Source organism: Melospiza melodia, chromosome W (genome assembly GCF_035770615.1).
Source record: "Melospiza melodia melodia isolate bMelMel2 chromosome W, bMelMel2.pri, whole genome shotgun sequence".
Classification (NCBI taxonomy): domain Eukaryota; kingdom Metazoa; phylum Chordata; class Aves; order Passeriformes; family Passerellidae; genus Melospiza; species Melospiza melodia.
The window spans coordinates 471411-496327 of NC_086225.1; the positions used below are offsets into that span (position 1 = coordinate 471411).

Below are 24917 nucleotides of genomic sequence, written 5' to 3' on the forward strand. Positions count from 1 at the left end.
GCTGTAAGGGGAGGCAATATGCTAATCAATGTCGGTTCAAGTATGATTTTGAATGGCACCCGATATCGGGAAACCAGAGCTAAAGCATGGAGCAGCACCACACAAAGACACAGATGCCCCAGCCGATACCTCAGAGAAGACCACCTCAAGCCTCAGCCCAGCCACCGCCTCAAGCAGCCTTTGCCGGACCACAAGAAGCCCCCACTGGTCTGTCACTGACCAATATGCAGCCACCCCAGGCACTGCAGGACTGGACATCTCAACCAATAACACAGTAAAGTTGTCTGATTGCTCAGATTTTTGTCCCCCTACAGGAATCTATGGACACTTGAAACCTGGTAACCACGTTTTGCTTATAGGTAGATCATCTACCTCGATAACAGGGTTGTTTGTGCTGCCAGGAGTCATTGACTCTGACTCGGTTGGGGAAATAATGATCATGGCTTGGACCCCTCAGCCACCCTGTGTAGTCCCAGCTAGGAGCAATATAGTCCAACTCATGCTTGTCCCGGAAGCCAGCACCCCTATCTGCACCCCTGATAGCTGAACAGAGGGGAGGGAGGTTTGGTTTCATAGGGGTATCACAGATTTTTTGGACACAATGTATTACATCTCAGCATCCCACATGCCAATGCAAACTGACTCTGAAAGGAAAGGACATAATTTGAACAGGACTCATTGATACTGGTGCAGATGTGACTGTTATCTCAAAAAGCCAAGGGCCCAGTGATTGGCCACTAATGACTGTGTCTCAGGTACTCTCTGGCTGTGTGGGAATAGTCAAAGCTTGCAAAGCCAACACTTGGTGCAAATAACAGGGCCTGATGGGCAGATAGTCACAGTTAAACCTTTTGTGCTGTCTGTCCCTCTGGTTTTGTGGGAGAGGGATGTGTTAACAGAATGGGGGAATTTTTATGCATTCAAATTTTGTATAGGAGTCATTGAGACACCCCCACAATGGTCCCTTGCTGAAGTGCCTCAGGCATTTTCAAGCACTGGAAGGAGCAGCCCAGCTATCAAAGTGACACTTGATACAAATTTGTAGCCCTGAGTGACATCTCACCTTAGTCAAAACATTTCTGCTACTAGTTACTTGCCTTATTAACAAAGTAATTTTATTGTGAATCTTTTGGTACAGCTATTTAGTACTATATAACTAAATTTTTCTTGTTTTAGACTTTAATATTTATATCTCATTACTTTTATTAAGCCCAACTTAAAGCTATCCTACAAGCAATCATTAAAAGCTGCTGCAGGGGATGTGCCCCCCCCCTCCCCCCCAGCACCAGCCAGTGTTAAAATTTACCTTCTAATTTTAGTAACTTTTGATTTATGTTTTTTAACAGGATTGTTACTAGAAAAATTTGAAGGTGTTTGTGTAAAAGTGGTGTCTTCCAACATATTAGTAACATTGCAAAACTGCATAGTTCACTGAGAGTTATTAGATAAGTCGTAAATTCATGATTCTTTAGCTCACATATGTTAGAGACAACTGCTCACTTAAAAAAATTTAAAAGGCTTATTAAACCTTAACAAAAATTCAACAAAGGACTAAATAAGGAACAATTGCAGTGCTAGGAACTGCCCTTGTGGCTGCCTACCACAGGGTCGGTTTGTCTTCAAGATGGATGCTCAGTATTTTTATACTCCAGGGGGTTGCATCAGCCAGCCCTGGCTCCTCCCAAAGTCTGTCAGTCAACTCTTCTTTGCCATTTATTGGTGGAGACTGCTTTCTTGCAACTTGATTGGAAGGTCAGGTGTTGTCATGCCGTGCCCCCCTAGCAACAAGCTTTTCCATTCCCAACTGCCCCATGGAAGGGGCACATGTGAACACCTTCTTTCTACCTGTCCTAGACAACCCAGGCTGTCTGATGGCACCAATATGGGGGGTGGGGTGGTGGGAGGGAAGGGAGCTATGGGGAGAACAGAGGACATCTAAACTACAATAACATAACTATACATCAATAAAGCTTCTCTTAATATTCACACAATAGTCATCCCTTAATTGCAACAGCCAATCATCTCATTATCCATCTATAACACATACAAGACAAACTTTGAACTTTATTTGTAGTAGTTATTTGAGACTTAACTATAATTACTATATAAACTGTACAGTCAGCTTTATTCGTTGCTTACTTCTACTCCACAGTTTTAACAAAGTAATTTTATTGCAAATTTTTCTGAAAAGTTGTTATTTACCTTGATGTTTAATTGTTATATGACAAAGTTTCAGTACCCTTTTTGTAATAATAGAGTTTAAATGAGTTAATTCTTCTTAAGATTAATTTTGTTTAGTCTCAGTGATGTTAGCTATAAGTTTTTTTAAGTATATTTTTGTTATGTTTTACTGAAGTTAAGTTTTAGTGGAGCTGATTTTAAGTTTTGCTGAAATATACCTGTTTGAACAATAAGATATAAATTCTTTGGTATACAAGTGAATGACATAAAGCCTAAATTGATGTATACAAATTTGCTCATTTAAATTAAAAGATACAGCTATTTTGTTATAGAAATAAGAGCAATTTTTGCTTTTTATTTTTTATAAGTACTACTAAAGAACAAGTAACAATTTTATATTATGGCTGCTATCAGTTATAAGCTGTTTAATGCCTTTTTTGTTTTACTACTATTTAGCTAAAGATAAATGACAAAGCCATCTGCTTTACAAACCTTCACATATTGTTGCACAGCTATTTATAAGACATATTATTTTAAAGAACTTTCCTAACTACTATTACAAAGAGGTTTTCAAAATATATTAAAGAGCCTCTTCCAGTTAAGACCTGGGCCCTGGTCAAGTCCTAGTCTTAACTAGTGGAGAAACATACCAATAAAGCCAAGCGTTTTCTACACCAAAACTATACTCACGTCATTTTGACTTGCCAAATTTGGACATATAATAGCTAAGCCTCCTATTAAATACCTGGGAATAGTTCTCCAAGCCCTCACTGTAAAATGAAGTTTGCCAATTACTACAGACTCTAAGTAATAGTACAATATTTAGGCATTTTACAATGCATTATTTTAAATCACTATTCTATTTTTCATGTACTACTAATTGTACATATTATCTGATTTGTTTTATTTACTATAAGTTTATTGTTTTGTCACATATTTTGCTTTTATGTTGCCTTCATGTTCATAACGAGAAGCACACGCTATTTAAAAAAGGCAAAAAAACCAGAGTGTAGCTGCTCAAGAACTTTACACTAATATTTACACTAAAAATGTTGAAATCAAATCAAATCAAATTTAATCCCTTACCCTCCTGAAGTACCCTTGGAGCCCCAGGAATTAGAGCTCCGGGGTTCTGTGAAAAAGGATTTTTGTGTTAATTTTAAATACATGTGAAAGAATCAGTCTAAAACTTAAGATGCTTTTCCCTATCACCCTGTATATAAGAATCAAACCTTTTGGTACAATTACACTTCTGGCAGCCCTTCTAAATCCAGTAATGTCCCCCCTGCGGCTGCCATTGCGAATATTTTTGGTTTGTGGAGATCACACCTGTGCTTTTAGTGGCTGGGGTTTAGCATCCTAGCTAAAAGATTTTTTAAAGATAAGTATGCATGTGATGATTTTTATAATAATTGTATTAATCATGATACCTTGCTTGCTTCAATGTATGCAGAGGAAAATTAATAAAGCCATTAAAGGAGTGGTTTTGGTTGAAAAGAGAAGGGAGAGATGATGTACTTCGGACCTGATTAGCGTAAGAGATCTGATAATTAGGATGCCTTGTCAAGAACAAACAGATCTTTCAAGACTGAATCAAGACTGGCTGACAAGAAAAGAATCAACTTCTGCAAGCAAGAGATGTTGCAAAATATATAATTTTGTTTATGTGATGATTAATCCAATCATTGCAGTAAATAATCACTAGCCTTCCTAGAATAGTATATAAGCATACGTAGTCCACAATAAATTCGGATTCCGATCAACAGTCTCCTCGTCTCTCTCCATCGCCGATAGCGCTGAACTGGGGAGTACTATTCCTAAACCACAACACAGTGGCATAAGTGAAATGTGGTGGGATGAGTCCTGTGACTGGAGTGCCATGTTGAATGGTTGCAGGCTCTTCAGGGGGAATTGGCAGGGCAGGCAAGGTGGGGAATGGCACTGTATGCAATGGACAGGTGAATGTAGGGAGCTTGCAGTTGGCAATAGCATGGTTGAGAACCTCTGGGCAAGGATTAAGGGACAATCAAATAATGTGGATGTCATCAAGGGAATCTACTACAGACTACACAGCCAGGACAATGACACCAATCATACAATCATAGAATGTTAAGGGGTTGGAATGGACGTTAAAAATCCTTTAGTCTCAACCTCCCCTTCCATGGGCAGGGACACCTCCCACTAGACCAGGTTGCTCGAGGCCTTATCCAGCCTGGCTTTGAACACTGCCAGGGTTGGGGCATCCACAACCTCTCTGGGCAACCTGTTTCAGTCTCACCATCTTCACAGTAAAAAATTTCTTTTTGAAATCCAGTCTAAACTTCCCCTTTCAATTTGTACCCATTGTTCCTTGTCCAATCATTACAGTTCCTGACAAAGAGTCCCTCTTTGGCTTCCCTGTAGCCCCTTTCAGATACTGGAAGTTTGCTATGATGTCTCCCCACAACCTTCTCCAGGTTTAACAGCCCCAACTTTTTCAGCCTGTCTCCATAGGCAAGGTGCTTGAGTCCTTTAATCAAATTAGTGGCCTCTTCTGGACTTGCTACAACAGTTCTATGTCCTTATGTTGGGGACAACAGAACTGTATGCAAGGGAGGGTCTCACAAGAGCAGAGTAGAAGGGGAGGATCATTTCCTTCAACCTGCTGGTCATGCTCTGTAGCAGGCACAGGGTCTGCAAGGGCCCCGTGGTGTGCACAAGCCTAAGATAGGAAATGCCAAGTCATGATGAATGGGCTAGAAGCCCCTCTTCGGCCTTTTGAAGCCCCTGTTTATCTCTCTGTAACACTATAGGTCACTTTCCTTTAACCCTTGCCATTGGACAATTTCTGATTCCCCTGTACCCTATATAAAGGGCTGTTTTAGCCCAGCTCTGGCTAGAAGAGTTGTCACTGGGACCCTTCACAGAAGAACCAATAAATACATCGCTGTGGAACTCCACATGGCCTTCTCTCTCTCCCTGCGTCTGCCTGCCTAGGCACCTAGCAAGCTGAAGGGCCGAAATCACAATGAGCTGATAATCACTTAAGAGTTGATCTCACTTAAGCTTGCTAAGGTTACCTGCAGCTGAGAACTGCTTGGGAATTCGGACAGTCTGTCCCGAATAGGACTGCACTATCTGGGACCCTGCAGCCTGCCGGGGACACCCTGAAACCCAGCAAAGGCGCTTCAATGCTCCTTTGAATGCAGCTCAGGATTCCGTTGGTTTTCTGTGCTGCGAGCACACATTGGCAGCTCATGTTTTTTTATTAACCATCGCCCTCAAATCCTCTGCAGGGCTGCTGGGCTGCTCTCATTCACTTTGCCCAACATGCAGATGTGTCTGGAATTGCCACAATCCAGGTGTAAGACCTTGAACTTGGCCGTGTTGAACTTCATGAGGTTTGCACAGACCCACATCTCAAGCCTGTCCAGGTCCCACTGGATGCCATCCCTTCCCTCCAGTGTGTCGACCACACCACACAGCTTGATGTCATTAGCAAATTTGCTGAGGGTGGCCTCAATCCCACTGTCTATGTCACCAACAAAGATGTTGAACGGTATCAGCCCCAGTACCGACTCCTGAGGGACACCACTCATCACCAGTCTCCACATGGACAATCAGCTGTTGACCACAACATGGATTTGATGGATGGACCACTCAGTGGCACACAGACATCCAGCCAGTTCTTTATCCACTGAGTTGTCCGTCCATCAAATCCATGTCTCTCCAATTTGGAGACAAGGATGTCATACAGGACAGTATCAAATGCTTTGCATAAGTCCAGGTAGATGATGTCATTTGCTCTGCCCCATTCACCAATGCTGCAGCATTATTCTGGGAGTTAATGAAAAATACCTCAAGGACAACAGTCATGGGTCACAGCCAGCACAACTTCATGAAGGGAAAGTCCTGCTTGTCAAACCTAATTTCCTCTTTCGACAAGATAATCCACCTAGTTGACCAAGAAAAGTCTGTTTGGGATTTCTGTAAAGCTTTCAATATTATCTCACAGTATCTTTCTTGACAAAATGTCCAGCACACAGCTGGATAAACATATCATGCAATGGGTGAGCAACTGACTCATGGGTCAGGCACAAAGAATTATAGTAAATGGGATTACATCAGGCTACCGACCAGCCACTAGTGAGGTTCCACAGGGCTTCATCTTAGGCTCATTTCTCTTCAACATCTTGATAAATGACTTGGACGCAGGACTTGAAGGGACACTAAGAAAGATTGATGATGACACTAAACTGGGAGGACCTATTGACTCCCTTGAGGGCAGAGAGGCTCTGCAGAGAGACCTTGACAAATGAGAGGGCTAGGTAATCACCAATCATATGGAGTTTCACAAAGAAAAGTGCCACATTCTGCACCTGGGATGGGGCAACCCTACATGTACAGACAAACAGGAGAACAAGAGGCTAAAGAGCAGTGCTGCAGGAAGGGACCTGGGGGCCCTGGTCAGTGGGTAGTTGGATTTGAGTCAGCAGTGCCCTGGCAGCCAGGAGGACCAACCATATCCTGGGGTGTATGTAGCAGGCACAGGGCCTGCAATGCCTCCATGGCATTCAGCAGCCTAAGACAGGAAATGCCTAGTCATGACGACTGGACCTAAGAAGCCTGTCTTCCACCTTCGGACCCTTGCTTATCTCTCTGTATGACTATAGGTCACATTCGCCTCGACCCTTACTATTGGACAATTTCTTAAACTCCTGTATCCTATAAAAACCCCTACTTTTGCCCAGTTTGGCAGAAGAGCTGTCCCTGAGAACCTTTGCAGAAGACATCAATAAAGACATCTCTGTGGAATCTCATACAGTCTTCTCCTCTCTCTCCCTGCGTCTGCCAAAGGCACTTGGCAAGCCAAGAGCTGAAATCACAGATGAACTGATAATCACTAAAGAGCTGATCTCACTTAAGAGCTGAGCTTGCTAAGGTTGCCTGCAGCTGGGAGCTGCTCGGGAGTCCAGGCAGGCTGTGCTGAACAGGACTGCGCTATCCAGACCTGGAGCAGCCAGCTGGGGAATACCCTGAAACCCAGCCGAGGCGCACATTACTCGGGTGCATCAGGCACAGCATTGCCAGCCGGGCAAGGGAGGGGATTGTTCCGTTCTGCTCTGCATTGGTGTGGCCTCACCTCTAGTCCTATGTGCAGTTTGGGCACCACAATATAAGAAAGATATAAAGCTATTAGAGAGAGACCAAAGGATGGCAACTAAGATGGTAAAGGGTCTAGAGGGGAAGCCATACGAGGAGTGGCTGAGGTAACTTGGCTTGTTCAGCCTGAAGGAGACTGAGGGTAGACCTCATTGCAGTCTGCAGCTTCCTCATGAGGGGAAGAGGAGGGGCAGGCACTGATCTCTTCTCTCTAGTGACCAGTGACAGAACCTGAGGGAATGGCATGAAGCTGTGTCAGGGGAGGTTTAGGTTGGGTATTTGGGAAAGGTTCTTCACCCAGAGTGTGGTTGGGCTCCCCAGAGAAGTGGTCACAGCACCAAGCCTGCCAGAGTTCAAGAAGTGTTTGGACAATCCTCTCAGGCACATGGTATGATTCTTGGGGTGTCCTGTGCAGGACCAGGACATGGACTTGATCCTGATAGGTCCCTTCCAACTCAAGATATTCTATTGTTCTATGATTAACATAACATTCTCTATTCAATGCCAAGGTAATATAGTATGTAGTTATGAACGCATTTAACTTCTCATTGCTAAAGTGTCTTAACAAACTTGCTTTCCTATCCTAGGGAACTATCCCTGCCTTAGACTACATCAGTCATCTACTAATTCATAAGTCATAAGGGAGCCTGTTACTTTAGCATGATGGCTTGAGGATTATAACAATCATTTTGCTTATTAAACAGGCACTTTTTTACACCTACATTTCCAACCTTATCTTGATACACTACTTTGTGTATGGAAAGGTAGCTGTTCCAACATATCTGTAAAAGTTTATTCTAGTGAATTAATTATGTTTCATATAATATAAACAGGGAGGAAGACTTGTTATACAGCTCTGTTTAGCAAGGAAGATTTGCATGCTTACCTCTAATTGTGGGACTGCAGCTACAGTGCATAAGGTTAAACTCCATAGTAAGCTGCAAGGCGCTCTTTTAAGGGAAGAGGAAACTGGTCAGAGAAACGCCTCCAATTCTCATCCCCAACTTGATTTTTAAATCCATGAAGAATCTACAAATGAGAGGGGGGAGGGAAATCAAGATAATCATTAAGCAGTAGATACAAGATCATTATTTACTAGCAGCATATGCAGTAAGCCAGAAACTGCTGGATTCTGCATCTGTCCATTTGAATTTCTCAGCTTAATATTTAAATGTTACTAAGAGAAAAAGGAAGTCCAGGAAACTTCCTAGCCTGGTTCAGCTTTTGGACTACTATTCATTGCTTGTCCTCCATGTGAGTGGCAATGAAGTCATAAAGCATAGTTCAAGGGTGATCAAAAGAGACTTTAAACCCTTGGGATGGTTAGTGAGGGAAGCAGGAGCACAGGTTATTTTTTCCTCTGTTCTTCTAGGTACAGGCAGTAACATTGAAAAAAGCGGATGGACCCTGGCTACTAATGCATGGCTCCGTGACTGGTGTTACTGCAAAAATTTTGGTTTCTTTGATACTGGGATGGCCTACATGGCACCGGGCTTGCTGGATTCAGATGAGATTCATCTTTCTCAAAGGAGGAAGAGGATCTTGGGTCAAGAGCTAGCAGAGCTTATTGACAGGGCTTTAACCTAAATATGATGGGGGAGGGGGACATCATCAGGTTTAACAGTGATAAGGTGTGGGATGGCATGCCATCTCACTCATAGTAGATAGATGCCGGAGCCAGGAAGAGATGCCCAGAGCCTGAAGAAGGATCAAAGGTCAGCAGGAGAGAACCTGAAGGGCAGCACAAAGGAATGCCAGCCACTCCAGACAGAAAGTCAGCTTCATCTGGGGCCCAACATAAATGCCTCTATGCCAATGCATGCAGCATGGGCAACAAACAGGAGGAGAAAAACTATAATCTTATTGGCATCCCAGAGACATGGTGGGATGATTCCTATGACTGGAGTGCTGGAATGGAAGGATACAGTCTCTTTAGGAAGGATAGTCCAGGGGAGATGAAGAGGGTGTCTTGCCCTCTATGTCAATGACCATCGAGAGTGCATGGAGCTCTGCCTGGGGATGGATGAGGAGTTGACTGAGAACTTGTGAGTCAGGATTAAAGGGAGGGCAAGGACAAGTGACATTATAGTGGGGGGTCTGCTACAGGCCACTCAACCAGGAAGACTGAGTTGATGAGATTTCTGCAGACAGATAGGAGTGGTCTCACGTTCACAAGTCCTGGTCCTCATGGGGGACTTCAACCACCCTGACATCTGTTGGAGGGATGACACAGCAGGGCACAGGCAATCCATGAGGTTCCTGGAATGTGCTGATGACAACTTCCTTCTCCAAATGAAAGAGGAGTCCATGAGTAGAGGTGCTATGCTGGACCTTGTTCTCACCAACAAGGAGGTGTTGGGGAATGTGAACCTCAAGGGTAGCCTTGGCTGCAGTGACCATGGAATGGTGGAGTTCAAGACCCTTGAGGCAGCAAGGAGGGTGGACAACAAGCTCACTGCCCTGGATTTCAGGAGAGCTGACTTTGGCCTCTTCAGGGATCTGCTTGATAGAGTGTTGTGGGATAGAGCCCTGGAGGGAAGAGGGTCCCCAGAGAGCTGGATGATATTCAAGGATTGTCTCCTCCAGACCCAAGAGCAACGTATTCTAACAGAGGAAATGAGGGAAGAACACCTGTGTGAATGAACAAGGAGCTCCTGGACAAACTTAAACACAAACAGGTAGCTTACACAGGATGGAAGCAGGGAAAGGTAGCCTGGGAGGAATTCAGAGAGATTGTCCAAACAGTCAGGGATCAGGTTAGGATAGCTAAAGCCCTGATAGAATTAAACCTGGCACAGGGCATCAAGGGTAAGAAAAAAAGCTTCTTTAGGTACAGAGATAAAGGAAAAACCAGGGAAAATGTGGGTCCTCTCAGGAAGGATATGGGAGACCTGTTTACCCAGGACATGGAGAAGGCTGAGGTACTCAATGACTTTTTTGCCTCAGTCTTCACCAACAAGTGTTCCAGATATACTGTTCAAGTTGCAAAAGATGAAAGCAGGGACTGAGACCGGGTTTTGAAACCATTTAGGGTACCTGAAGGTGCACAAGTCCATGGGATCTGACAAGATACATCCACTGGTCCTGAGGGAACTGGCCAAGGATATCCATCATATTTAAGAAGTCATGGCAGTCCAGTGAAGTTTCCTGTGACTGGAAAAGGGGACACATAAACCCCATTTTTAAAAAGGGAAATAAGGAAGTCCCAGGGAACTACAGGCCAGTCAGCCTCAACGCAGTGCCAGGCAGGGTCATGGAGCAGATCCTCCTGGAAACTATGCTAAGGCACATGATAAACAAGGTGGTGATTGCTGAAAGCCACCATGGCTTCACCAAAGGCAAAACAAGCCTAAAAAACTTGATGGCCTTATATGATGAGGTTACGGTAGTGGTGGATGAGGGAAGAGCAACTGACATCATCTACCTGGACTTGTGCAAAGCATTTGACACTGTTCCGCATGACATCTTGGGCTCTGAACTGAAGAGATGTGGATTTGATGGGTGGACCACTCAGTGGATAAGGAATTGGCTGGATGATCACACTCAAATTATGGTCAACACCTCAATGTCCAAGTGGAAACCAGTGACAAGTGCTGTCCTCAGGAGTCAGTGTTGGGACCAGCACTGTTTAACATCTGTGTCAGTGACATGGACAGTGGAATTGAGTGCACTTTCAGCGAGTTTGTCAATGACACCGAGCTGTGTGGTGGGGTAGACACACTGGAGGGAAGGGATAGCATCCAGAGGGACCTGGAGAGGCTTGAGAGGTGGGTCTGTGTGAACCTCATGAAATTCAACAAGTCCAAGTCCAATTGCCCATGGGAATCACATAAGGTTTAATAAGAACAAGTGCTGGTGCTGCACCTGGGTCAGGTCAACCCCTGGTATCAACACAGGCTGGGGGATGAACAGATTGAGAGCAGCCCTGCTAGGAAGGACTTGGGGGTGCTTTTGGATGAGAGGCTGGACATGAGCTGGCAATGTGTGCTTGCAGCACAGAAAGCAAATTGTATTCTGGGCTACATTAAGAGGTGTGAAAAGCAGGTCAAGGGTAGGGATTCTGCCCCTCTGCTCTGGTGAGACCCCACTTGGAGTATTGCATCCAACTCTGGGGTCCCTGGCACAGGAAGGACATGGACCTGTTGGAGCAAGTTCAGAGGAGGCCATCAGGATGATGAGAGGGATGGAGTACCTCTCCTACAAAGACGTGCTGAGAGAGTTGGGGTTGTTCAGCCTGAAAAAGAGAAGGCTTTTGGGTGACCTAATTGCAGCGTTCTGGTAGCTGAAGAAAGATGGAGAGGGACTTCATAGAAGTTGTGTTTATGGACAAAAAGCATGACATGACTCAGCAATATGCACTTGCAGCCCAGATACCAACTGTATCCTGGGCTACATCCAGAGCAGCATGGCCAGCAGATGGAGAGAGGGGATTCTCCCCTTCTACTCCGCTCTCCTGAGACCCCCACCTGAGTATTGCATGTAGCTCTGGGGTCCTCAACACAAGAAAGATGTCTACCCGTTAGAGTGAGTCCAGAGGAAGCCACTAAGCTGATCAGAGGGCTGGAGGCCCTCTTCTATGAAGACAGGCTGAGAGAGTTGGGGTTGTTCAGCCTGGAGAAGTGAAGGCTTCAAGGAGACCTTAGAGTACCTTCCAGTACCTAAAGGGGGCTTATAAGAGCTGGGGAGGGACTTTTCACAAGGGCATGGAGTGATAGGACAAGGGGCAATGACTTCAAATTGAAAGAGGGCAAGTTTAGATTAGATGCAGTGATGGTGGTGAGACACTGGAACAGGTTGCCCAGAGAGGCTGAGAACTCCTTATCCCTGGAGGTGTTCAAGGCCAAGTTGGATGGAGCACTGAGCAACCTGGTCTAGTGAAAGGTGTTTCTAGCAGTGGCGGTGGATTGGAACTAGATGATCTTAAAGGTCCCTTCCAACACCAACCTTTTTGTGATTCTAATGTCTTTCTTAAAAAAAAAAAACCCAGCATTTCAGTTAAGGGTGACATATACAATATCGCTAAACACACAGATTAGCATAAAGTATATAAATATATATTTAATATAAATTTAAATATACATATGTGTGTGTATGTAGTTTTAATGACTATGGTGACAGCCTAGAGTGAGGCTGAACATTTTGTCAATTGATACCGTTTATATGTTAAGATTACTGTGTTCACATTCATCTTTTTAAACCTATAATATGTTCTGGGAGGAAAGCTGAGCCAGAGCCACTGCCACCATTTGACAGAATGAATGCCTGTCAATTTCTTGCAAAAAACAAAAGTATCCTGTGAGAGCTGTGTTTTTTCCATGAAACCTGTAGAAAAACTTACTAAAAAGGAAGCTATTAAAATATTTTGTGTTTTGAAAGAACAGAGATCCACAACATAAGAGGGGGGAAAAACAATCAAATCTGCAGGTTTCAGTCTGGACCCTCCAATGTAATAAATTAACTGAAAGCTACAAAAATTCAATGACACTGTCAAAAAGGTCTTAGTATTTTAGATCCTCTTAATAGAAAATAATTCAGTCTCTAAAGTTTTGGTTTGTTTTTCTTTTCTAAACTCAAAGGTACATAATTGTGGAACAGTCTATCATGAAAACATCCTCACAAAAAAGGCAATGTCAAAGTTAAAGCTCATGATACTGAGTTCACCCTCAACACAACATTCTCAAGCAGAGCTGTTTTTAAACAGCATGTATCAATAATATTACAGTGTCACAAGTTAATTTACTGCTTTTCTCCCTGAAAGAGACCTTCCACAGACAGATTCACCTCTCTTTCCTAACCCAAAGAGTCTGATTTGGCAGCTGCCAAGAAGCTACCAAAAAAAATCGAAGAATGTTCAGGTACAACAAAAGGAGCGCTTTTAAAAAGATATCTTACAGGACAATTTTAGCAATTGAGCTTCAGTTACAGTATTCAGATATCTTGCTTTTCTAAAACATTATACAATTAGGGTATATATGAGATCTCAACACTGGCAGCTCATGCACCTTTGCTCTTGGAAGGAGTATTTTCTCTCTTAGCTCTAGTGCTCCAAAACCAACAAACCAACCAATCCATTCCCCCAAAACCCAAACACCTTCCATTATCAAGAGAAAGACCTTGGGGGACTACAAATTTTTCTCATTATTTCTAAAAGGCATAATTATAATTGGAAAATATGTAACTGGACTACAATAATCATGCATTCAACTAACAAAAACTCATTCCAATGAGGAAGCAATCTAAAAAAATTGTATGCCATCACTTGAAGAAAGCTTTGTCTCTGTCCTTGCTTGGCAAAAACCACAAAAAATACACTTTAAAAAGCAAGGATGTCTTTATGCCAAGTGACCAAGAAACACTGTGTCTACTTTGAATGCATTAGATCCCACGTGGATATCCTGGAAAGAATCTGAAAAAGAGGAGCATAGCTTATTGAAGTAAGTATTGAATGCTGAAGGAGCAGGACAGAAACATGTACTGAAACTGCTTTGGACAGCCATCACAGACAGCATCCTGGACTTTCTTTTAAGCTTGTATTTCTTGTTTCCTTATGCTGATGCTAGAATACTCAGAGCCATGCATTTCCTGACCCTGATATTCCTTTGAAGGTTCTCAGATATTTGGTCTCCTAACTAGGACACTGAGATTTTTTTTGTCTTTGATACTCAAGTCAGGATTCCAATGTTCTAGTTCATTCTGATGCACACACTTGGCATTACTTGAAGAGGAAGTGCCAATATTGGCCCACAATTCAAGTATGTACTTAGAAATATGTTCCATTTTATCTTAAGGAGGACCATTAACTTTTGACATACATCCTTCCTAAAACTAGAGATTTCACTTTACAACATACAAGAAAAGCCTGAACAATACTGAACAATAACAGCATCTGTGCATGAAACTGAAATAAGTTTATTTTGTTCTGGTTTTTAACTGAAGACACTAGTGCATAAACACAGTATATTATTTTCTGTCTCTGTGTGTGTTTTGTTTATTTCACACAAGGCAAACATTCCTTTTGATTAAATTCTATTGACACTTTGTCTAGGGATGCATTCTTGGCTATATCTGTACATAAGTTTCTTGAAGACTTGCTTATCCAAGAGGAACTCTGAGGAGGGTTAAGCAGTCCCAAAAACTTATTTTCATCTGGAGCAAGATAAACAGATCAGGATACTACTGGAAGATTTTCCATTTTCAATTTTCTAGATATTTAAAAAAATATATATTCTTGGGGGGTATGGGTCTTAAACCACACAGATCTCATTTTCTAGAAAAGAAAAAAAAGGGGAAAAAAAGTTTTCTATGTGGTATAAAACCTCCTGTTCTTCCAAATGCAGCCAAAACATAGTAGGCTGGACATTATAAAAATATAGGTTAAAAAAAATCAGATTTTTTTAATGTTTTGTTTGACAGTTTATGACTTTGCAAGAAAGCCTTCATGACCACAAATACAGTAAGTTTTAATAATGGAAATAAACAACAAGAAAAAAAAAGGATCCAAAAATAACCACAGTTCAGATATACCGTCATACTAGAAACATTACCTTACAGAACATGTCTCGGAGATCATCTTTTGGGTTAATCCACGATGCAACAGCATCACAAAAAAAAATAAAGTCCTATAAGATTAAACAATCACATGGGTTAGGAACCTCACATTTATAGGTCTGAAAACAATGTCCAGTGTTTTTTCTATGAACTATGCAGGGTATCTGATCCTAACTCACAACTCTGCTTTTAGTTTTATGCCTTTATTTTCTAGTTAATTCAGACAATAATGGTAAGCTATTGTATGTTTAAGTATATGGAAATAGAAATAGCTGAGTGTAGGAATACCTTTGTTTCATAGGATTTTTTATTAAATTGAACCACAGTTAAAAACATCCCAAACCAACAAACAAACACCTCTTCCCTCCCCCACACCACACTTGTCTAACTAATCATTTCAGTACACATTATAAGTTTGAGAACCAATCATCTCAATAACAATCAACAAACTTGGGATCACACTTGCAACTTACTCTCATGTTTTTTCAGTTGGGAAAAAAGCTGTTGCATTTTTTTAAGCAGAGACAGAAGTTGTTTCTGGGATACACAGAATGTGTACATGTTCAAAACTAAAGCCACCCCAAAATAGCTATTTTGCTTTACCTCTGACTATACCATTAAAACATCAGTCTTAATGATTAAGTTGATAATGCATGTTTTTGGATAGGAACTGAGGATAACAACTACATAGGAGGAGAGCTTGGATAATGAAGAGTCCTTAATTGCTCTCTCCATTTAAGCTGTGTGAAAGAACAAACAAACAGACAGCAGAAGAGGAAAATGCTAAGTACAAGATAAGGGATACGTGAACTGAACTGAAAAATTCAAAACAAGATAAAGGTTCAATTCTTGCATTTCAGGGAGAAGGATTCCAGGCAGAGGAGAGGGAAATTCACCTTTATTTTCCTCTTAGAAAATATTACCTTCATACAGCTTTACCTTGGAGCTGCACAGACTAAAGAGCAAATCATATTCTAGAGATGTACAATTTATTTTAAAGGGATGCATCTTCCTTATCATGGTGACTATTTAAGCAATATAGCCAAAGCTGAAAGAGAATCTTCCCTGACCCAGTTTTAAGAATGAAGGGGTGGTTATTGTTTTTGTTTTGTTTCTTTTTTTAAAAGCCTAGATTGTATCTGAAAAACAGGTTTCAATATGCCAGCTTTTGTCTTGTATTTTCATACATATCATCAACATAAAAAAGACTGATAGAAGTATCAGAATACAGTTAATCAAAGTTCATTATTGACATATTCCTTGTAAGTAAAAGACAAAAATGAATTTAACAATGCTGTCTTCCTTTCCATAAGTGATAATTACTGAAGCAGAAATCCTGAAGTATCAGGATATGTATAATTTGGAATATAAACATTTTGGTCTTCTTGATGCCTAAAAAGAAGTTACAGCACATACTACTGGAAATCCACTTCAAGGTAAATATTTTTCATACTCCGTATACAGCTTTCACTAAATTTCACATGAGCAAAGAAAAAAGAAGTTAAGACCTATTTATGTATCTTACTTGGACTACTCCACTGGGGTTGACTGAGATCATGGTACATATCCCACGGAACGCTGAATCCTTTTCCTCATTGTCTCTTATGTTTCGCAGAGAAGTGCACCTAGTAAGTTGGAGAGCAAAACTTGAATAATTCTATTACTTTTTGATTCAGTCAAGTCAGAACTAGATGACAGCATTTGATGGAATAAGTCACACTGATAAGATTACCTGAAACACTATTTTGAACACTTAGAAAGTTACTTGTTGCACACAGTATTTACTAGTATATTCCCATTAGGTATCATCTACAGAATCTTGCTTTCCTGTTGAACTATATAGTTAGAAAGTGTGACCTGTATTCCATTAAATACAAAAGAAACACATATAAAAATAATTATAATTATAGAAACTATCATTATTAGAAGCAGAACATATAATACTATTGCAATATGAATTGTCAGATATCACTTAAAGAACAATTATTTAACCTTTACAGCAGCAAGCAAGCTATTTTATACATAACAAGTATAGAAATAGATTACTTACAGCAATTCAAGCTTCAGACTGAATTTTAAGTAAAGTAATGCACAGTTTAAATTTTAGAGTATTTGCATGCATTGTATTATCATTCTTGTGGATTTTAAAATGCTCTTTCATGGTCAAGCTTTAACACGCAAGCATGTGACAATCTTATCCCATGCATAAATTAGTCGTTAGCCACAACATAAAGAATACATGACAGTGCTACTAAAAACTCACAAACCTGATAGGACAAGATTAGTCACATGGTTGGCAATGATTAAGGATTGAGATTTTGTAACCAACTGAAAATATATCTAAAAGTGAGATAGAAGAAAGAAAGAAAGTGAAGAAAAATGAATTAAAAAAAATTTTGAATAATACACACCAGGGTCTTATAAACTGCTGTAGCATGGGAGCCACCTCTTGAGGACAAACGTAACCAAGACGACCAATTGTTATTGCTAAGGTAATGCAATCACGGTTATACACCACCAAACGCCAACCAAGACATGAGCAAATGAGGGGGGAGGAGAAAAAATAAAGAAAAAACAACAAATAACTCAGAAACAGAAGCCAACAGAATCTGTATATGATAGTAAACATAAGATTTCACCAATGTTGTTTATTACAACCCCTTGAATAAGAGGAAGCAACATATATGGTATAGTCTCCAGGGTAAAAGAAAAATTAAAGAGGTAAATGAGAGAACACCAAAAAACACAATTTGAAATACAAAGGCTTTCTGATGTAAGTAGTCATTCTGCTCTCTTCAGAATCACCTCTTACACCTACTTACACTTCAAAGTTTTTAATAAAAAGTACTATTATGGATACTAATGATAGAAAGGAATTAACCATTTTTGGTTTTAGTATCAAGTAGTCCTAAAAATTTAATTTTTTCAATATTTAGATTTTAAGATTTTGATAGGTCTACTATCAGTAAAAATACATTTATAAACACTTTTACATAGAATACATTGTGGTCTATCTAATAAACACCAAATAGATTAAACACTCTCAAAGAAACCCAAGTATTTGCTTTCTTCATAATCTTGTAGAAAAATTAAAGTGGTTGCTAGCTCATAGCAAGTGACTGGATAAAATTAATTTTTTAATCCAAATATTTTTCCTGTTTAGAAAAACTTCCTCATAAAAGTTGTATGATTATCTGACTTTTGATACAAAAGCATAAACACAAAAAAAGTAAAACTGCTTCTGTGAATGATTAGGTATTGTGGTCCTTTGTTCTGAGGGCCAGACTGAAAATAATATCATAATGAAAGTGTGTTTTAATGGTGTTTGCTCAACTCACAAAAGATTAATCTTCAGAAAAAAGAGAAGGTGGGAAATAATGTATCAGAATTACTTGAAGCAAAATCCATGAATAATACTAAAATCCAGCAGATTTATATGAAGCAAAGGAACCTATGTTCAAGGGACATACTATGCAACACTAATTAACAGGCGTTTGTGAACAGTTTCATGAAACATGTAGTAAAGCAGATGATGCTTTCTCCAATAAAAGTTTACTGTAGGATACACTAGCAGTTTTAAATGTACCCATTCCATGAAAGCTACATGTCACTGGTAATGTACTATTTTGCCCAGACATTAATTGATTTCAAATTTTCAGCAGATCTAACACAAAACTGCATTTGAAGTGATACTTTCAAATGAAAGTGCACTTTTAAGGTTTATCTGTAAATTCTCACAGCTAGAGTCTGTATGAGGAATAGTAATTTTTGTCAAAGGGTAACTTTTAGCATGTACTCATTATTTTCTATGCAACTATTTTACTTAAGCTGATCTCATATGTTTCCATAACAGAAGTGTTTTCATAGCTCATTACATAACAACCTACAATAGAAAACATGAATACTCTTGCACATACCAATGGCATGTAGCACAATATCCCACAAGAAACTTATCATTACATCACACTCAACATTTATTTACAGCTTTGCATCTGCATTTAAAGTAACTATTAAAATACTAAAAATAGTCAGTGTTTGGATGCCTAAAAAAATTCTCTGCCAGTTATGGAAGCAAACTTTTAGGTACTGGATGTTTCTCAGATACAGATATTACATGTCCATCAATACAGACAAAGGGGCTTGGGGGCAAGGGGTAAGAAAATTTATTTTGCTATACTATTCCATGGTGCATTTCATAACAAGTAATTAGCATGAAAATTATCTTTTCAAAAAGCAGTACCTATAATATGCCAGACAGCTAGGCAATTTTTCCTTTACGTTCACCTTCCATACTAAATGAGGGGATGGGGTGTGGAGAATACTGAAGGAAAAATATGCATAGAAAGAAATCCCAATTTATCTCATACTTAGCTCAAGCCCAAATGTAACTAGCACTGAATTTCCATAATTTCCAATTATGTTCAGTATAATGACTAAGCTATCATTTTTCTTACAAGACAGTTTTCAAACAGAAAAAAAAATCAAAATATTCTAAATTAGTAAAACAGTAAACCTGAAACTTGTTAAATTATTAATAAAGTTTTGCTGAAGTATGGAAGGTGTTCCTCATACCAGAACATGCCTTCTATAAATGCAAAAAACCAAGCCTCAGAAATTTCAGTTTAATAAGGCATTTGGGGACTGCTTCCAATTTGGAAGGCAAAGCAGCTGTCCAGAACATAGAAACATACATGCCACTGTTAAGACTTCTTTTCAGAAATTTGTCGTTAAGTGACCAGGTAATAGAAATTATACATAATTTCAGTTATGTTTTGGTAAAACTGCCATCACAGATCTAGATTTTTGTGCATATTGCTACAAAGTAATGTTTTTTAAAAAGTACATTATTGTAAATTCAAAGAGTTCATTATTTTTTATATATATGCCAATTACATTTGTTTCACGCTAGACATGTACATACAGTACTCATGAAAGGACATGCATATATTAAAATGAGTGTAAAACCACTAAGTCTTTAAGTGTTACTGCATATATCTGTCATATTGTATACATAAATAAAATTGGAGGAATACTTTAATAGATGATATATAAATATAAAATGCTATAAAGGTGAGAAAGCACTTTAATAATCTAGATATATGATAGATGTTTTTCTGCAAGACTGAGACTTGTAAGAGTTTCTCTAAAACAGTTGTTTTTGCTTATAAAAGCCAAACATATAGCAATAAAATAAGTTCTACTCAATTTTTTTAAATCATCGTAGAAAAAAAATTAATTCCCTTAAACATAAATTATTCAGTTTTTGGATACCTGTGTTCTCTAACAATGTCTTTGGTGTGTTGGGTCTGTTAATTATTTCTACAAGCTGGTGTAACACCATTGGAATATAATGCTGCATCTCTATACCTGAAACAGCCAAAAAAAAACATTCAGAAGAAAATGACCATTAATATATATAATCTATTTAGATCTGGTACATTGAACTTACTGTCAAAGACAAGAATTTAAAACTGAATTTAAATTTTTAACATGAAAGCATCACTAGAAATGGAAAACAATCCACAACCCAAACAAACCATTCTAAATATGTGAAAATTCAAAGAAAAAAATCTTACCCATTTGGATGGAGATTTCTCCAATTGCCCAGGTGGCATTGTTACACACAGAAATGAATTCAGGGTTTAGGTTTGTTCCCAAAATGGGCATGAAATCAGCTAGAAGGAACATTTTAAAATCTCATCACACAATACAAGCAACCATCTTGTTCTATTACTGTAAGATCACAAGGAGAGGGAGTTTAAAAAATCATATAAGTGTATTTAAATTCTTGTAAAGCATTACACTTGAATTAACAAGAGCTGTATTTTTGCTATATATCAGATTAGTCTGGAAGATACAACCTAAGCAGATCAATGCAAATCCTTTCAAACTACGATTTAAAAATATTTCTAATAGATTTTACATTGATGTAATTCTAGAAACCTTTTTTATCCCATTCCCGGGAGTAGGGAAAGAAAAGCACACCCGAATAGCTATGTATTCAGCTGTGCTAAAAAAAAATTACCAAACACATCTCCCCAAAACAAACACCCCCTTCAGCAACAAAAACAAAAAACCACCAAACACAACACCAAGCCCCCCAAAAAACCCCAACAGCCAACAACAATGAAGCCTAGAAAAGCAAATCCCAGCTTTGATTAAAATGACAGATGTTATGTTCTATCTTTGTGACTAATATTTCACTAAAATTAAAATTCCAAGCCTATCCAAGTATTCATAGATTCTAGTAGAGTAAAAATCCTACAAAGCAACTGTTCTAATTGAAGTGTAAGTACATCTGTTTTTCTGTATTCCAGCAAACGAGGAAGCATGTTACATTATAGAAATCAAGCAACAAGATGAATTTTTGCACTGTCTACAAAAAGAACAACACGTCTTAAAACACACAGTTTAAAGGAGAAAAGACAACAGACTCTTGCTGATAAAGGAAAACTAAAATCTACACCATGACAAGGTAACCCACAGAAAAGGGAACTTAAAAATGGCTAAACCATCCTCCTATCAGTTTATAAAACAAATTAATTATTTAATATGCAAAAGAAACATACCGATGCAAGGCTTAACATGCTGAAAACACGCCTTTGTCAGATCACCTAACAATGCAAAAGAACTCTGCCGCACCTCAGGCATTTTATCCTAAAGAGAGGAAGAAAAAAAACCTGACAATTCTAGAAGTGTTTCTGATTCTTTCTAGAAAGAAAATTTTGGATTAAACAGATTACTCATCTCACCTGCATACATTGGTACATTAGTGTCAGGATATTGCTGCAAGCCACTAGCTGTTCAATGTTGCCTCCAAGTCCTTCAGCTAAACCACTGAGTAAATCAAGAGCTACAATCATGAAATCTTTATCTGGAGCCTCATATTGGTCTGGCTGAGCATTGTGCAACTGCAACAAATAATTATGCATTTTCAAAATGAGTATTATATTTTCTCAGAGGCATGCATAAAAGTAAAAACAAACAAACAATTAAGTTTCAGAACTGCAGCTTCATTTAAAAATTCAATAATTAATACTACAAATCTCCTTGCAAACCACTAACTTTACATAGTTAATACATTGGTTTAAGGAGATATTCTGAAAACATTGGAATAGCAATAGAAAAATACCATGGCTTGTGCAAGAGTCTTCTGCACCAGATTGACACAACGCTGGTACACAGGCTCACAGTATGGAAGAAATCCAGATTGCAAGGCAGTAGCAACTGATGACAGGCACTGAAATAAAATAAAGAAGGAAAAAAAGTGAGAGAGACACTTTCTTCACCTCCCCCAAGTACCCTTTACTTGTGTGTAGCAAATTAAAAGCATTTTAAGTATACTCACAAGTAACTGTTTAAGCAAAAACAACCTGGAAAGGTAGTACTGATTAGCTGAGCCAAGGCAACCATCAGCTAATTGTTATTCTCTCCTATGTATGTCAGTTGAAAAAATTTCTCAGGAGCAGCATCTTCTTCAAGGTGCCAAGACAGTTCATATGAAGACAATTACCATAATTCAGCTAGCATTTACACTAAACTTGACCATGCTGACAATGTACAAGCCCTAACATTACCCAAGAGTTATGAAACTAATTTCTCTAGAAGTGTTTTCCTGCTTCACGCTTGGAAAGTACAGAGAACAGACTACATTGTCTGGTTCATACCTTCAGCCTGTTGGTAATTTTTTTAATGAAGGGACGAAAGGAAAGCAGGGAGAGAAGACAAGAATAACAGGGATGGAACAATTTTTTAAAAACAAAGAATCCCAAAGAAAACACCCAAGAATGGCAGGGAAAAAAATAATTCTAAAAGATTTCTGCTAAACTTAATAACATTTCCTCAGTTAAAAAAATTTCTCACTATTGTCATAATATTTTCTCCATAATGGGAAATACCTAACACTGACAGAATTTATAGTCACACTTCCTAATAGGAACATCCTTAGTAGAAGAGGCAATTCCCAAAAGACACATACTCAAATTTTAACATTTACCTCCAATAAAGGGAAGAGATCTTTATCTTCATCTTTCAACATGTTCCACTTCTGGATTAATGGAGGCATTAGCATCTGAATATATTCCTGTTTAAGATGAAAATGCATCAGCTACTGAAGCATTTAATTGCATACTAGTTTATTTCAAAGCTAGAAAATTTATATATTCTACTTTTTCAGGAGAAAAAAAATATACTGCAATTCAACCTTTGTTGAAATATATAGTAGTTGAATATTAGAACTTAAATTTTATGTCTTAAGATTTTTTGCTGAGGCACATAAGTACCTTTGCAAAACAAATCTTTTCCTCCAGGTTTGGCTTCAGTCTACCAACTTTTAATAGCTGCCTGGGTTGTTACATATCTATAGGATTGACTCAGGGGCTACAGAAAATGTTTTTACCAGCAATACAATCTAGCTGTGCATCTGCCACCTGCTTTTCTCAATCATCTTCCATTGCCTTAATGTTTCAACTCTATCCCCAGAAGTTCCTGAAACCTGTTCCTCATTCAATTACTCATCCATGAAGAAAGTAATTTTCTATCCCTCCAGAAATGCGCACTTACCAATTCTGTATAAAATGTTGCATCTTCTCAGCCACTGCTGTCACAGTCACAAGGACATTAAGCAAGGCATCCCTGTAGTACTGTTGCTCCCAGAAAGTATCCAAAGAGACAACAGATGCTGCCAGCTAATGCTATGTCCAAAGATACAATATTTTAAGCAACTGAAGAAAGTCCCACCATTACCAGGAGCTCCCATTTAGCTTCCTCCTGGTGCTGTCAGAAGTCAAGCTGGCCAGGGCCAGAGAGAGATTGGAAAATATGTCCTTTGACAGTGTGGAGTCTTGAATGGCAAATAAAATGCCATGGCAACAACCCAAATTGTTTTATTCTAGTTTGTCTATGTCATGTGAAGAACTATAGAGAAATAAACCAAATTTCAACAGCATGCATGTGACATATATGTATATCCTATTAATGAACATGTATACTACAAAACCCCCACTACACTTGCCTGTGCTCTCTGTGATTTACTCAAAGGATTCTGTGTTTTTAGATATAAAATGCACATCTATCCCACTTTTGGATGAAGCAATCTCTAATGATGATGTGCTTTGATGCATTGAAAGACAGAGCAGTTTAGCTATACTGAAAGTGATTACAAGCAACAAAAAAGTCATTAGAAATTAGCACACACATTCTACCAATTTCTTTAAAATCCCATGTCATATCTATATATATATCTCTATATATCTCCTTTGAGCTGAAAAATTCTGATAGTAAGAAAAAAAAGCCACAACAATGAGAAGTACATTTCGCAAGCCACCAAACACACAATTATTTATTCAAAATGGGGAGTATTTGTGTAGTGTGAAAATTACATACAGCCTATGTATATTACATGCAAATATTTATTATTATTGAATCCAGGATTTTTGTTTAAAAACATATAAAGCACACTACAAAAGCCACTCAACCAGTTTTTCAATATATGATGAGCGTTTCTACAGAACATAAAGTATACTCACAGGTTTATTTAGATGATGTCCTACAGAATCTGCTAGAGTTCCTATAGCATCATAAAGAATGAGCAGGTTTTTATGCTGATATTTACTAAATGCGAAGACCAAAGTGTCAAGTATATATGCAAGATAAGGAACAAGCTCTGTACAAGCCTCCTCTTCTAGAGTAGCAAAGGCACTGATGGACAAAAAAACCCATCCCAAATAGGTCAGTCAGTAGCTTGTAAAAAACAAAACACGACCACCCCAAAAAGCCCTAAACTACCCATTCCTGGTTAAACACAGAACAGTATTTAGTCTTTAAATTCATCCAAGGTATGTTTTTACAATGGTATTATTGAGACAAACTCAATCTATTTTGATTGAACACAAAGATTCAGCTCAAACTGTGATGAGCAAAATGTAAAAAAATTATGGTAAAAACCTTTAATGTATACATGTTACAGATGTAATCGTGCTTTATGAAGAAACTTTCTTGGCAGTCTGCTGTGCACTCCTCCCCTACACAAACTGACATGTAAAAGC

At 39.0% G+C, this 24917-nt stretch overlaps 1 protein-coding gene across 4 annotated transcripts in view; it reads right to left on the reverse strand.

Annotated features, from left to right (window-relative positions):
* Window positions 1-8209: 8209 nt before the first annotated feature.
* Window positions 8210-24917, reverse strand: part of LOC134431444 (transportin-1-like) — a 102835-nt gene continuing 86127 nt past the window's right edge. For 2 of the 4 annotated variants that reach the window (XM_063179457.1, XM_063179456.1), the window contains 11 exons: window positions 24399-24570; window positions 22868-22954; window positions 22004-22111; window positions 21624-21782; window positions 21441-21528; window positions 20448-20546; window positions 20143-20238; window positions 17283-17358; window positions 16397-16496; window positions 14868-14942; window positions 8210-8352 (listed from right to left, as the gene is read on the reverse strand). In XM_063179457.1, the coding sequence (XP_063035527.1) occupies window positions 8245-8352; window positions 14868-14942; window positions 16397-16496; window positions 17283-17358; window positions 20143-20238; window positions 20448-20546; window positions 21441-21528; window positions 21624-21782; window positions 22004-22111; window positions 22868-22954; window positions 24399-24570 (1168 nt within the window). In that variant the 3' untranslated portion in view covers window positions 8210-8244. The remainder of the gene's footprint in view (window positions 8353-14867; window positions 14943-16396; window positions 16497-17282; window positions 17359-20142; window positions 20239-20447; window positions 20547-21440; window positions 21529-21623; window positions 21783-22003; window positions 22112-22867; window positions 22955-24398; window positions 24571-24917) is intronic. The other 2 variants (XM_063179454.1, XM_063179455.1) reach the window with 2 other exon arrangements.